The sequence below is a fragment of the Oncorhynchus clarkii genome, chromosome 16 (genome assembly GCF_045791955.1).
Source record: "Oncorhynchus clarkii lewisi isolate Uvic-CL-2024 chromosome 16, UVic_Ocla_1.0, whole genome shotgun sequence".
Lineage (NCBI taxonomy): Eukaryota > Metazoa > Chordata > Actinopteri > Salmoniformes > Salmonidae > Oncorhynchus > Oncorhynchus clarkii.
Genome location: NC_092162.1, coordinates 13,194,358 through 13,209,485, shown reverse-complemented (window position 1 = coordinate 13,209,485; position 15,128 = coordinate 13,194,358). Strand labels below are relative to the sequence as shown.

Below are 15,128 nucleotides of genomic sequence, written 5' to 3'. Positions count from 1 at the left end.
ACTATACTGTGAGTGTGTGGAGTATACTGTGAGTGTGTACTATACTGTGAGTGTGGAGTATACTGTGACTATACTGTGAGTGTGTGGAGGCTCTTTTCACCCAACAGTAAGCTATCTGCCTGCACCTTAGCAGCCTTCTCAAGTGTGTGTGATTAGATTTCTTCAGTTTCTATAGCTAGCCTACTCCTGTGGGTTGACACTTGTCTCCACAGAGTTTCTGTCTCCAGAGCTGTCACAGACTGTTGCTACTCCTGTCTCTGTCTGTGGCTAGTTTACCAGGACTGGCTGGTCACAGTATGTCCTGGTTTGTAATGGCATGTTTTATTTTGAGCTCCAAGGACAGACTTCTGTTCCTCTACAGTCTGTTGCAATGTTGTTTTGAATGATGTGGATTTGTTGACTTGAAACAGTATTTTTGATGTCATGAATTTGTTGTGTGGTTTGGGCTTTAGAGAGACTCTGGTCAGGTGTCGTGGTTATAGTCTGTATCCGCTGATGTAAAAAGGGCTTTATAAATGCATTTGATTGATTAAATAATGTTTTGGGGTGTTGTGTTAGGCCCTTGTCATGAGACCGATATGGGTAAAGTCAATTTATCATAATAAAGAAATGTGTATATAACCGGGCTGGTTTTAGATCAAATAAAATAATGATCTCCGACTTGGTGCACCTGTTTGATTCATCCCCTACTGTAGTTGTGATTGTCATCACTGCAGCAGTGAGTAACGTCAGACATGTAAAGGTTCTGTGCTCTGCTCAGGTCAGTATAAATAGCCAGGTGATTCATCATGGCATGGCTCAAGCTACAGTAATTGCAAGCTTCTCTTGATCCGGTTTTGTAATGGTTTACATTCTGTTATTCTCCTTCGTCACGCCAATAAGCATCCTACCGACTTGCTCCTCACACAGGAAATATCACAGAGGGGCAAAGGGAAAGAACTCTCTCGACTCAGGTCTTAACTCTCTTTCCTGAGGATCTGACCTATGGCCTTTAAGCACCCTGAATACAGCTCTGAAGTATATTGTTGTACAGACAGGGGCCGTGACACAGGCTGACAGAAAGACGCCGAGTGTGATCACAGAGGACGTCTCCTCAGCAGGATGTACAGTGGGGAGAACAAGTATTTGATACACAGCCGATTTTGCAGGTTTTCCTACTTACAGAGCATGTAGAGGTCTGTCATTTTTTATCATAGGTACACTTAAACTGTGAGAGACGGAATCTAAAACAAAAATCCAGAAAATCACATTGTATGATTTTTAAATAATTAATTTGCATTTTATTGCATGACAGAAGTATTTGATTACCTACCAACCAGTAAGAATTCCAGCTCTCACAGACCTGTTAGTTTTTCTTTAAGAAGCCCTCCTGTTCTCCACTCATTACCTGTATTAACTGCACCTGTTTGAACTCGTTACCTGTATAAAAGACACCTGTCCACACACTCAATCAAACAGACTCCAACCTCTCCACAATGGCCAAGACCAGAGAGCTGTGTAAGGACATCAGGGATAAAATTGTAGACCTGCACAAGGCTGGGATGGGCTACAGGACAATAGGCAAGCAGCTTGGTGAGAAGGCAACAACTGTTGGCGTAATTATTAGAAAATGGAAGAAGTTCAAGATGACGGTCAATCACCCTCGGTCTGGGGCTCCATGCAAGATCTCACCTCGTGGGGCATCAATGATCACGAGGAAGGTGAGGGATCAGCCCAGAACAACACGGCAGGACCTGGTCAATGACCTGAAGAGAGCTGGGACCACAGTCTCAAAGAAAACCATAAGTAACACACTACGCCGTCATGGATTAAAATCCTGCAGCGCACGCAAGGTCCCCCTGCTCAAGCCAGCGCTTGTCGAGGCCCATCTGAAGTTTGCCAATTACCATCTGGATGATCCAGAGGAGGAATGGGAGAAGGTCATGTGGTCTGATGAGACAAAAAGAGAGCTTTTTGGTCTAAACTCCACTTGCTGTGTTTTTAGGAAGAAGAAGGATGAGTACAACCCCAAGAACACCATCCCAACCGTGAAGCATGGAGGTGGAAACATCATTATTTGGGGATGCTTTTCTGCAAAGGGGACAGGACGACTGCATTGAAGATGGGTTGTGGCTGGGTCTTCCAGCATGACAACGACCCAAAACACACAGCCAGGGCAACTAAGGAGTGGTTCCGTAAGAAGCATCTCAGGGTCCTGGAGTGGCCTAGCCAGTCTCCAGACATGAACCCAATAGAAAATCTTTGGAGGGAGCTGAAAGTCCGTATTGCCCAGCGACAGCCCCGAAACCTGAAGGATCTGGAGAAGGTCTGTATGAAGGAGTGGGACAAAATCCCTGCTGCAGTGTGTGCAAACCTGGTCAAGAACTACAGGAAACGTATGATCTCTGTAATTGCAAACAAAGATTTCTGTACCAAATATTAAGTTCTGCTTTTCTGATGTATCAAATACTTATGTCATGCAATAAAATGCAAATTAATTGCTTAAAAAAACATCCAATGTGATTTTCTGGATTTTTGTTTTAGATTCCGTCTCTCACAGTTGAATTGTACCTATGTTAAAAATTACAGACCTCTACATGCTTTGTAAGTAGGAAAACCTGCAAAATCGGCAGTGTATCAAATACTTGTTCTCCCCACCGTACATTAGGCTACAGCCTGGACTAGCCACCTAGGCAGCCTGGGTATTCCCTATATGGTGCACTACTTTTTACCAGAGCCCTATTGGACCTGGCCAAACCTAGTGCACTACTATATAGGAATAAGGAGCCATTTAGGATGCAACCGGGTCTATTCTAAAACAGGATCTTTGCAGACAATCTCCCATGAGCCCTGCTTTACCAGGCTTTTATGCAAGGCTTATGCTGTGCTTTGAGTAGGGCATCGTGCATAAAGATTAGGGAGCGGGAGACACTTAGCCCCGGAGTATTGTACTACATAATCAAATGCAATTTATTTCCACTTCAAAAGGTAGCTCATAAAAAGAGGACATTGAGCAGATGTTGGAGATGGATGATAACAGACGTTGATTTGTTGAAAATGTTTCCAGGACCATATGCCGCACAGCTTTTTTTAAATTAAATGTTCAATATTAGTTTTGAGATATTAACTTGATAAGAAGTCAATGATTTATAGCGTTATAAAACCGAAACAAATGCTGCTCTTGTTTAAGGGAGAGTAGTGTTATTGACTGCAAGGATAAAATGGCTAATATGGTCAATGGCAATGTTTGAGCTTCAACTGTTATATGGGGGCCCAATAAAACACCGAGCCCCCTTTATCAAGTTTCTAAAAATAATAAGAATTAATCAAATGATTGTTTACGTTCTGCTTTTACGCCGTTCTAGAACTTTCTGATTATGTTCTGGCTATAAAGCGGGGCCCTTTATATATTTCAACCCACTTCAGTATCATTTTAAAGGGGTAATCTGCAGTGGCTACGTCCATTTTTAGACTTTTAAATTCATGATATGTAGCCATTTATTCTTCCAGAATATAGGCCCAAATTATAAATGCCTTAATAGCTTAGTTCAACCATCTTACTCCATCAGAATCCAAAAACACAGGCTTATGTTACTAGCCTCAAAACAGGGTTAAAACTGTCATTTTGATCTCATAGATGGTCAGTCCTTTTCATCCATAGCTCTGTCTATGAATTTGAGTAGTTACATTTCTCTATCGCCATCCCTCAGCTGTTTACCCAAACAGTGGCGGGATGGTCCCTTTTTCTTATTGTTGGAACTGTCTCTTTTAAGTCTGACTTTTTTTTAGCATTTTTTTTTTTTTTTTTACCACAAGTCCTAGTGCAGCCTGCGGGATGTTGTGTTTAGTTAGACTCCGCTCTAGGCCGCAGCATGATAGATCGCGTCAATCTCACAATGTAAACGGCACACAAATCCACACTCGCACACAATGTTCATTACCGAGAGCAGTTGAGAGACTGCGCCGGATGCACAAATCAACCAATATAAATGGCCGACTTATTTATTTATTTTCTCACCGCCAGTTATTGCGGTAGCCATGGCTACCTGGCGCACATATCAAAAGGTTTCCCAGGACATCCAGCGGTGGTGTGTGGCGGCTGAGGGCTGACGATGTCCAGAGGGGCATCTAATTCCCTGTATTTATGGTATTTCTGCACCGGTCCCCCGGTCCACCATACCAACAGAGCACACAGCCATTTATCTCTGAGCAGAGACAGCAGAGCTGTGGTGTGTGTTCTCAGGGTGTGTAAACACACTGGAAACGGGGCTAATGGCTCCTGTACGAAAACCCAAACACGCACTTCTGCCACTCGGGTGGAAATGTGGGAGTCACTTAGAAGTTTGTCTGATCTAGGGAGTTTGTTTTCGACGTGTTTTGTATTCTGAAAAGCAGCGGGGTTCAGCTTTCCTCCCATGTTTAATATTACCTGGGAATTGACGTTGGAAGATACTTTTTAGTTTACTGTGTACATCTCTCACCCGTCTGTCTCTCTCAGAGCGTCAGCTGTGCAGCAACATGTCAGCGTCCAGCGCAGTCCCGTCCAACGTGACGGGCATCAGCAAGGAGCTGGTCGAGCTGCGTCACCTGATCCAGTTCCCCGAGGAGATCGCCAGCATCCTGACGGAGCAGGAGCAGCAGCTGTACCGACGCATCTTACCCCTGGACTACCTCTGCTTCTTCACCAGGGACCTGGGCAGCCCCGACTGCAGCAGGCGCCTGCACCCCAGCCTCAAGGCCTCGCTGTCGGCCCCGGCCATGCCCATACAGACCCAGAGGAACACTGTGGAGGACCTAGTCACGCGGTTCAATGAGGTGAGACTGGTGAAGAGAGGCTGGACTAATGTGACTGCGTTGAGTGGTTAGTAACAATCTTGGTCCTAAATATCTGCAGGATGGGGTTGAATTAATTAAGGTCTTGATGATTAATCTATTAGTTGAGTCAGGTGTGTTAATGCCGGGCTAGAACAAAAGCCTGCACACATTGTTGCTGTCCGGGACCAGGATTGGAGAGCCCTATGGTGTAAGGTTATTAAAGATCTCCCTTCATGGTAATGTTAATTGTTAGTTATTATTTTTGTGGAATTGACCACCCGGTGGTGTACTGTGTTTGATTGGTCTTATTCTGCCAGTTTGTTTCCCACACCTGCGGTGATTAGTGTCAAATTACACTCCTAAACGGAGCTCTTTGAGCTTCCCTCTACGCTGATTGACTTTGAGAATTAACAATTAAGAAAAACATTACGGCAGCATCGGAATGAGGTCAGTCCCAAGCACACGGAGGAGAGTGGAAATGATGTCATCTTTATGTTTCATGGCTTAACATAAGCTGGTTTTTATTAAGTGAGAATTGTATTTCCCCAAATGTGCATCCTAACCATTTTTGGGCATATGGCGGAGCTACAATCAAATGAGTGACTCTTCTCAACAGAGACCGAGTCTGACATAACCTCCGCAGCATGGTAGAGATGGACTCACTATGTGTGTGGTTACCTGCTGTGCCCCAGTTCCACGAACCGATCAGAGAAACTGGGCAGGCTGTTAGAGCCGAAATAGCTGTCTGGAGCGGTTAATTCTGACAAACACAAAATGGTCGTGTGGTGAGTTTGTAATAACTCTGTCAACCTTGATTATGTCATCGTTCCATCATGGGGGAAACTGAACCTCGACAAAGAAAACAAGATTGTAAGCACGTTGTATGTTTTTGATCACTGGTCAAATGGTGTTATTGGCATCTCACCAAAATATTTATTCCTGGAATTATACTTCCATTGTTATTGTGTAGCCTATTTGATTTATACGGTATCATATTGGAATCCGAGTGCCGTTGGGTTTTTAGTCCAGTGGATTCGGGTTGTCATTCTGATGTATCCCCTATGTATCAAAGGGACGCCACATAACAGGCAGAGACCATTTTTGATCACCGCCGACTGATCTCCCACCTTTTTAATATGGACTCATCCATGGGAGGACGGGAGTCGTGCCGTCTAGAATATCAGCCACTCGGACAGAGTGCACCTGCCTCTAATCTACGGCCTACCGGTGCTTTCATGTTCACCGCCGACACTGTTTATAGCGCTGAGGGACATGGCTGTAATGTAACACAGTCTGGATTCAAATAGTTATGTACTGCAGACACTTGGGAGAGGGAGAAGTGGAATGTCATGTTTCTCTCTCGATCACTTCGGTGCCGTCTCTCATTGTCAGTCGTTCCTGGAAACGAGGGAGGAGAAGGCGGATGATATCTATTTGTCTGTGATGGCGCTGTAACTTTTTAGTGTCTGAAGTTTTCTCTCTGGAGGGAATCAAACTGAAGTCTTCCCCCCCCCCCCCCCCCCCCCCCCTTTATGTCTTACATAACCCGGTAATTGGATCTGTGTTGTGTTGTTTTTTTAAGCCTACTGGCTTCTCAGGGTGTGTACAGATGTAGGTTCTTCATTTGATTGCTCTTGTGTTGCTGAGAATTTTGCACAGCAGGAAATGCAAAGTTGTTTAGGTTTACGAAGGCTTGTAAAGTTTGTAATTTCAACTTTAAAATGTCATACTTGATTTGCTCTAAGGAAAAATGAATCAACCCCTACAAGATATTTCCATTAATTATAGTTCCCAAACAATTCACATGTCCTGTTGCTGCGGGATTATTTTCCTGCTGTAGCAAATTGGCTCAAATGAAGATCCTACATCTGTAACTGTAGACAGCCGAGCAGAGCGACAAGAGGAATGCTTACAGGGATGACTTTAGAGAGGCAGAGAGTCTGACTGGCCCTGGTTCTGATGACTGGTTCTCCCATAGGGACAGAGCAGACCTGACTGCAGTATCAGGAACCTGCCTGTGGAACTGTTTATGTAACCCTCATTGTTTTAGGAGAGGGGGGGGGGTTAGCCGCAACATGACAGCGGGCAAATATTTGCTCCAACTGTTATGTCCAGTCCAGGGTTTCTGCCTGAACTTGGATAAACCCTTATCGCTACTATTTTGGTTGGATGTATGCAACAAACGAGACCTGATGCAATCAAGAGGTTTCATAACTTGTTGTAGAGCCGACTACCAGCATTGTTTCGTGTTAGGTTAGAGATGTTGACCTCTAAACCTGGGTTGAAATAAGGCCTAATTCCGTTTCATTGAGTTCATCGTAAATGGTGCTGTTGTCGATGCGTTTGTTGATGTAGAACATTGACCTGCCCAGTGTGAAACACTCGTCCTTTCATTATAAGGGTGTGTCCAAAATGGCACCATATTCCCTATAGAGTGCCTCCACGTTTGACCAGAGCCCCTATGAAAGCGGTGCACTATATATAGGGGCCCTATGAAAGTAGTGCACTACATGGGGACTAGCGTGCCATTTCAAGCGCAGCCTGGCTGTTTCAGAGCATTGTCAGGTCTTGAAGTAGACGATGTTGTAACTGTGAGAGTTGCTGCCTCTAACAGGTGAGCTCGTGGGTGACCTGGTTGATCCTGACTGCGAGTTCAATGGAGGAGAAGAGAGCGGTGTTCTCCTACCTGGTCCACGTGGCCAAGTGCTGCTGGAACATGGGCAACTACAACGCCGTGATGGAGTTCCTGGCTGGACTACGGTATTTGGTCCTCCAGACGCATTTCTTACACGCCTCACTTTCTTCCAACCGGCTGTAATCATACAGCACCTGTCAATTTTCATTATTCAGATTGCACCTAATTAAAAATCATAAGTAAGATGTGTGATAGATCGATATGGAATTATTCTCTGCTCCAGGTCTCGTAAAGTACTGAAGATGTGGCAGTTCATGGAGCAGTCGGACATTGAGACCATGCGCAGGCTGAAAGATGCCATGGCGCAGCACGAGACTTCGTCCGAGTACAAGAAAGTGTTGAACCGTGCCCTTAACATCCCAGGGTGTAAGGTAGTGCCCTTCTGTGGCGTCTTCCTCAAAGAGCTGAGTGACGCGCTGGATGGGGCCGCCAGCATTATCAGCCTGCGCCACTCAACTCACGACTCGCCAGAGGACTCACTAGAGGTAAGGAAGTGGGCCAGGCCCAGGCTTGTAGCGTAGTGGGTGAACAAGGCTAGCTGGACAGACAACACCTGCTATCGCTCTGACGCTCTTAACGCAGCTTTGATGGCTCTTCCTAGATGAGCAGTTTGACCGTGCACACATTACATCAAGTTGCTATTTTACCTGTGTAGTGCCACCTTTTATTGTTCACGTTACCCTGTTTCTCTTTCTGTGTAGTTTGTGGGGGACTACGGCGGGCAGCAGCACTTCCTGCAGAGGGCGGGGCCAGACGGGCTGCACAGCCAGGAGAAGGAGGCCACGGTCAGCAACATCCTGCAGATCATCCGCTCCTGCAACCGCAGTCTGGAGATGGAGGAGGGAGAGGAGGGCCACCACGAATGCCCCTCCACCTCCTGCAAAAAGACATTCATGGACAGGAACAGGAACCAGTAAGTGACTGGATCAGGAAGAAGTGGTACTCAGGCACAGATCTAGGAGTTTTAGGATTGCCAAATCCTAACCTTAACCTGTGGGGGGACACGAAAAATCCTGAAGTGTCAGGGAGAATCTACAGTCGCTCCTTTCCTCTCGCCATCATATTGTGATGGCGTTCATGTAGGCGTTCCCTCTACTTGACTACTCCCCTCTAGCATATTCAGTACTTGTTTGATTCAAAGGTTATTTATATGTGGATTTTCTATGAATGTTTCACATTCTAGATCAGAATTACATGGATGATAGATTTAGATTCCACCTGTTTAAATGCCCTTTAATCTGAGAAAGTTGAGAATAACGTCTTCCCCTTTAAATCCTAAATCTTTTCCCCCAGATGTTTCCGCAGCCGACCTCCAAAATGTTGTGTTTAAAGTAGCTCTTATTTGAATGTCAACCCTTTCAGAAGGAATGGTGACCCTGTCTGATAGCGGCAGGCTCCCTTTAATGTCAACTCCTTTCTCTGCTGTAGCTTTGACAGAAACGCATAGAGACAGATATAGTATAATGTTCAGTTAGAGCCGTAAGAACCACAGTAGCTCTGCAGACATTGTCCATGGACCACTTCAGTTCTGCCATTGTTGCAGCTTGTTAAAATGTTTTTTAAATGTGAGCACAATTGAATGTTCTGTCCAGCAGAGGTGTAGTTGTTATGAAATATCTGTTTGGCCTTGTGGAACGTTCTGGATGCACAGTAACTGCAAGACAAAGAGTATTTTAAGACGGGATATTTTAGAGAACATGCAACAGTAAAGCGTAGATTATAGTTAAGCAATAAGGCACGAGGGGTGTGGTATATCGCCAATATACCACGGCTAAGGGCTGTTTTTATGCACGACTCAACGAGGAGTGCCTGGATACAGCCCTTAGCCGTGGTATATTGGCCATATATCACAAACCCCCGAGAAGCCTTATTGTTATTATAAACTGGTTACCAATGTAATTTGAGCAGTAAAAATAATGTTTTGTCATACCAGTGGTATACGGTCTGATATACCACGGCTGTCAGCCAATCAGCATTCAGGGCTCGAACCACCCGGTTTATAATGTCTGATATACCACAGTTTTCAGCCAATCAGCGTCCAGGACCCAAACTACCTGGTTTATGATACTGTATAATCAATGACAAGTGTTACTTGACAGGAAGCAGAGGTTCATGAATCATATTTAATGTCAGGTTATCTGGGGACTGTGAGTATTTATGATGGAAATGATTTGTTGAGATGGCAGTTTCACTACTTTCCAGTTTCCTTTTGGCTTTACAAAGAAAAGTGAATGGCATAAATTATTGTGGTAGAAATCTGAAGAGTTCCCGTTACCTGTACTAGTGTACTATACTGGAAAACAAGAGCCAGTTTCCAGTGCTGTGTAGTTTCCTGACCCTCATGGGAGATCTGTTTGTCCTCAGACTGGGGTTAATGGCTACTTGGTGGAAAAGGCTTCTGATTTATGACACCATTTTGTTTCCGACGGGGCCTCTGGATTCAGTCAATGGTTTTCTGTGGAAGTCCTCTCACAATGTTGATTGGAGGAAAGATAAGGGCAAATGTGACACCTCTCATCCTTTCAGTCCTTCTCTGTTTTACTTGTTTTATCTCAACTATTTGTAGCTAGACACTTCCTGACCTTTTCTCTCTGTTCTTCCTCCCTCATTCCTCCTCCTACCGTAGCTCTTTCAGGAGCAGGTCAGATTCCAACCGTGTCTTGTAAGTTATCAGATTGTCATTTAGAGCTTTCCCACTAACTTACGTTGCTTTATTTGTATGTGTCGAATTTGCTGTTACAATTGCATGGTGCGTTTTTTTGTTTGTTCAGACTGGGCTGCATTCAATGCATTTTGCTATCCTCAAAGGGGTTTTCTTTTGGTAGATGACATGGCTGGGTTGTTACACTCATTGAATAGAACAAGGTGGCGATGAGACAATCATTCCCGCTCTATATGTCCTAGAGCAGAGGTAGAACTATTAACCGATCACAAATATCCACCGTTTGGTGTTCTGCTCCTCTTTGACCTCCTTGTTCGCCCGTTAGGTTTGTGGTGGGAGACCTGTCAGACTCTGAGGGCGACCTGTCTGAGCAGGCTAAAGAGGTGGAATTCCAGGGCACCGAGGAGACCCACCGGGCCTTCGGCCACGGCACGGAGCTCATCCCCTGGTACGTGCTCTCCCTCCAGCCTGACGTCCACCAGTTCCTCCTGCAGGGAGCCACCGTCATCCATTACGACCAGGAGAGCCACCTCACCGCTCGCTGCCTCCTCCGCCTGCAGCCCGACAACTGCATCCTGACCTGGGCTAATCCCCAGAGCGGCAGCCCCCCCGCGGAGCCCCCAGGCCTGGGTCAACCTGTAGTGAACAGCCTGTCGGAGGGTCTGCTGGACCTCTCAGTGGTCAAGGCTGTGTTCCTGGGCCACTCCGGGGTGGACTTGCATGCTGTGTGTCTGCAGAACAAGCTGTGTCACACCATGAGGGCTGAGGAGAATGGGGTCAGTCTGCTTTACGGGCTCCATACTACAGACAACAGGCTGCTGCACTTTGTGGCCCCCAAGCACACAGCCCGCATGCTGCATGAGGGTCTGGTGGAGCTGGTCAACGCCATGAGGAAGCTGAAGAAGTTCCCTGATCAGAGACTGCACTGGCTCAGGAGGCAGTACGTCAGCCTCTATCAGGTAAAATACTAATTCATTGAGATTGTGTAGTGGATGATATGGGATGGCAGGTATATTGAATCAGTCTAGAATACACAAGGTAAAATTGATTTGGGAAGTCTAATGTCCTGTTAATCAATACTCAAAAGGGAAACAGTGAGCCTCCTGTAACTTCAGCACAGATGCGAGGAATGTCAATTAGCCTTGAGTGAGCCATCTCCTCATAGACTGCTGTCTGTTTCGTCTCCCATCTGCAATAGGAGGAGGGCAGGTACGAGGGTCCTACTCTTGCTCAGGCTATAGAGCTGTTTGGGGGCCGGCGCTGGAACATGGGCACAGGGGGCACAGAGAAGCCCAGCGCTCAGAAGCACAACTCCATCTCTACCTCCAAGAAGAAGAAGAAGGCTCTCACCAGGGTTAGGAGAAATATACCTAAATACAGTGTTAGTTTGAGAAATACAGCCTTCAAATGTGTTTGTCTGGGTTTGTGGAGATCTGGGTCACTGACTGGGTGTTTCATGAACCACACAGGGAGACAGCGGGGACGCTACCGATGACGAGATATTCCAACGGAAAACCAAGAGCTGCAAGGACACCCTGTGCAGGAACAGGCCGGAGCTGTGTGACGGCATGGACCAGGAAGGGCTAGGTAACCTGTCCACTACCCTACACTACACCACCTCTCACAATTCCTCAGTGACACGTAACTGTCTATACATACCAGTAGTTTATGGTTTACAGGGAGGAATACTTTCAAAAAGGGGAATATCTGGGATTTTAAATAGACCGATTTTGACTCTTGTTCACTGTGTTTGACCATTTTTACATTGTGTGTCACCCTGTACGTTATTGATCCCATAGAGGACGGCTTCCCTGGACCCTTCTCCCTGTCGAGCTGTAAGACCCCGGGTTCCTCCTCCTCCTCCTCTTCCTCCAGTATGGGCAGCTCCAACCCCTCCCGTCCTCTCTCCTCCCCCGTCCTGTCAGGCAGCACCAAGGCCCAGCCAGGGTAAGACATGAAACCTGACCCCAGACCTGTTCTTAGAGGGGAAATATTGTATATAGTTGATCATACATCTGTAAACCTATTATCATATACTGATAGTGTAAGCCTCACACCGAATACTATTGCCACCTTATTTAAATGTCTTTATCTACGACATAAAAAAAAAACACGAGAATAGATTTTAAATCTAGTGTTTTTAACCATAACAGTAACCAATCCCCTCTCGTCTTGTCCCTGTGTAGTGCGTGGAGCAGCAGGAGCTGGCACGGCCGGGGGAAGGGCTGTTTCAAGGGCTTCCAGAACCTCATGATCTCTGGCAGCACCATGAGTTTCATCGAGTTCGTCGAGCTCTTCAAGTCTTTCAGGTGCGCCGTCCAACTTCCAGCCTCCTCTCTTTGTAGCGCGCAGTAACTATAGTCTATATACAGTCACTGGTAGTGATTAAATGCACTCCCACTGGCAAAATAGAGAGAATTCTCATAGCACAAGAGCACAGTTATTGCATTCCATTCAAACATTCAGAAGAAGCTTTTACAAATCCAACCAATCTTTCCCAAGGTTGTTTTGTCAAAGACACACTGTGGTTTTCTGAAGTGTCTCTCAGTTGAAAACAAAGACCAAGGCTACACGCCAAAACATGTTGCTCTTATGTAAAAATGAAAAAGCATACCATTGTCCTCCGTCAATGTCCTCCAAGAGTGGCTTCATATTTCCATCAGTTGAATGTGAACGCCCCCGTTCTTGTTTTGATGTGCTGTAGCATTCGGAGCCGTAAAGACCTGAAGGAGCTGTTTGACACCTACGCCGTTCCCTGCAGTCGCTCCGGCACGGAGTCTGCCCCACTCTACACCAACCTGAGGATCGACGACAAGGACACGGGACTGCAGCCTGACCTAGGTCTGTCCCTCGCATTGTTTTACTGTACTCCTATGTGTTTGTGAGTGGTTTGCATTGTGTACTGTTCAGTCATTGTTTAAAAGTAAATAAAATACATATGTATATTTAAGGTCAGAACGTGTATATATATTTAAATATATACATAAATGAGAGAACTGGATTGGTTTGGGTGGCGATGGTACAAGCTTTCAGTGCTCAGTCTGTCTAATCATGGTGAATGGGGCTGATGGAAGCTACTTGATTGCAGAAGCACCAAACGCTCTGTGATGATTTCTCTCTAGACGCTTGTTGGTTCAGAAGGACTCTTAACAGTGTATTCACACTGTGGTGTAGGAGTATTGGACGTTCATGTCGTTAGTGTGTTAGAGAATGACTTCTAATGATGCACTTTTCCTGTCCTCCAGACTTGCTGACTCGTAACGGTTCGGACCTGGGCCTCTTAATCCGAACACGGCAGCAGATGTCGGACAACCAGAAGCAGATCTCGGACGCCATTGCGGCAGCCAGCATCGTGACCAATGGGACAGGCGTGGAGAACGCCTCTTTAGGGGTGCTGGGGCTGGCCATCCCACAGCTCAACGACTTCTTGGTCAACTGCCAGCGGGAACACCTGACCTACGACGAGATCCTCAGCGTCATCCAGGTGGGTCACATGACTGGTCCAGCAAGCTGTACTTAAGGGATGTCTTTTACAGTCTGAAAAAATTGTCCGAATTAGATTTTGGAGTGTAATGTCCCTTTAACTAGGCAGACATGTGATATACTGCACAGTAGACATATAGGTAAGGACCGGATTACTGTTGTTTAATTGGGTTTCTTTTGTCCATCTCAGAAATTTGAGCCTTGCATAAGCATGCGTCAGATGGGTTGGATGTCCTTCGAAGGTTTTGCCAGGTACATTAATTTCCCAAGAAATATGAAGTTGACCGACTCAAGAAATTCCGTCACAGGAATTCTGAGATGACATATTTCACCCGTTTAGTTAGTGACCTTTTACCTCTAATCCTCCCCAGGTTTTTAATGGACAAGGACAACTTTGCGTCTAAGAACGAGGAGTCTCAGGTGAACACGGAGGAGCTCCAGTATCCCATGTCTTACTACTACGTAGAGTCCTCTCACAACACGTACCTCACTGGACACCAGCTCAAAGGAGAGTCCTCTGTAGAGCTCTACAGCCAGGTGATGATTGATGCAACCGTATATATTTTCTTCAGGAAATTGACCTTTTTCTAGTTTTGTTTTGTAGGGGATTTCTAAGCATCTGATCATTTTACTTAACGTAGCAGGTGTAAAAGAAAGGCCTGCGCGGGATCCCCACATCCGGTTTTCAGATTAAAAAGAAGCGAGGGATGTTTCCGGTGTGGTTTGCCATAAGCAGGGCCAGGAGTTTTTCCAGACTATATGAACTGACCAGGACAAACTCTGGCTTCCTGCTGTGCTTGAGCTATAAGATGAATTCTGTGTTGGTGTGATCGTCCATCTTATTATTATGGGATGTGGTCGTTTGTGTTGTCTAGGTGCTGCTGCAGGGCTGCAGGAGTGTGGAGCTGGACTGTTGGGATGGAGACGACGGATCACCCATTATCTACCATGGGCACACCCTCACCACCAAGATCCCCTTCAAGGTTAGTCTGTAACCCTGGCACGACCCTGGCACGACCATGGCACACTGCCACTTTTGACCTTATGTCACTGTTTAACCTAGATACAGTACAATAATGGCCAACCTCTATTGTAGCTTGATAAATACTGCTGTAATCTTTACGGGTTGTATTCTAGAATAAATGGGACTAGTGTCATGTACGTTATGCCTCATTATGCCCCGTGGTCTTCTAGGATGTGGTGGAGGCGGTCAATCGCACTGCTTTCGTCAACTCAGACATGCCGGTCATCCTGTCCATTGAGAACCACTGCTCTCTACCCCAGCAACGCAAAATGGCTGAAATCTTCAAGGTACTCCTCCTGGCTCCAATGGACCTGATCTGTAGGGATTCTAGCTGATGTGTCATGTGTCCTGTCTCGAAGAACCTTGTTACTGCATTCCTTCCTTTGGAGATTGCTCCAAGTACTTTGATTTTTTTTTTTTAAGCCTTTGATTGTAGCGTGCCTGTGAGGATTCCTGTTTGTTTGTGTTTT

At 45.9% G+C, this 15,128-nt stretch overlaps 1 protein-coding gene across 8 annotated transcripts in view; it reads left to right on the top strand.

Moving 5' to 3' along the window:
- Positions 1–15,128, top strand: part of LOC139367988 (1-phosphatidylinositol 4,5-bisphosphate phosphodiesterase epsilon-1-like) — a 76,864-nt gene that overhangs the window by 46,993 nt on the left and 14,743 nt on the right. For 5 of the 8 annotated variants that reach the window (XM_071106448.1, XM_071106447.1, XM_071106451.1 and 2 more), the window contains 16 exons: positions 4,478–4,794; positions 7,409–7,554; positions 7,713–7,974; positions 8,191–8,402; positions 10,116–10,151; positions 10,477–11,110; positions 11,350–11,505; positions 11,621–11,738; positions 11,951–12,098; positions 12,338–12,460; positions 12,856–12,992; positions 13,397–13,635; positions 13,825–13,886; positions 14,006–14,171; positions 14,510–14,617; positions 14,829–14,945. In XM_071106448.1, the coding sequence (XP_070962549.1) occupies positions 4,478–4,794; positions 7,409–7,554; positions 7,713–7,974; positions 8,191–8,402; positions 10,116–10,151; positions 10,477–11,110; positions 11,350–11,505; positions 11,621–11,738; positions 11,951–12,098; positions 12,338–12,460; positions 12,856–12,992; positions 13,397–13,635; positions 13,825–13,886; positions 14,006–14,171; positions 14,510–14,617; positions 14,829–14,945 (2,981 nt within the window). The remainder of the gene's footprint in view (positions 1–4,477; positions 4,795–7,408; positions 7,555–7,712; positions 7,975–8,190; positions 8,403–10,115; positions 10,152–10,476; positions 11,111–11,349; positions 11,506–11,620; positions 11,739–11,950; positions 12,099–12,337; positions 12,461–12,855; positions 12,993–13,396; positions 13,636–13,824; positions 13,887–14,005; positions 14,172–14,509; positions 14,618–14,828; positions 14,946–15,128) is intronic. The other 3 variants (XM_071106449.1, XM_071106446.1, XM_071106444.1) reach the window with 1 other exon arrangement.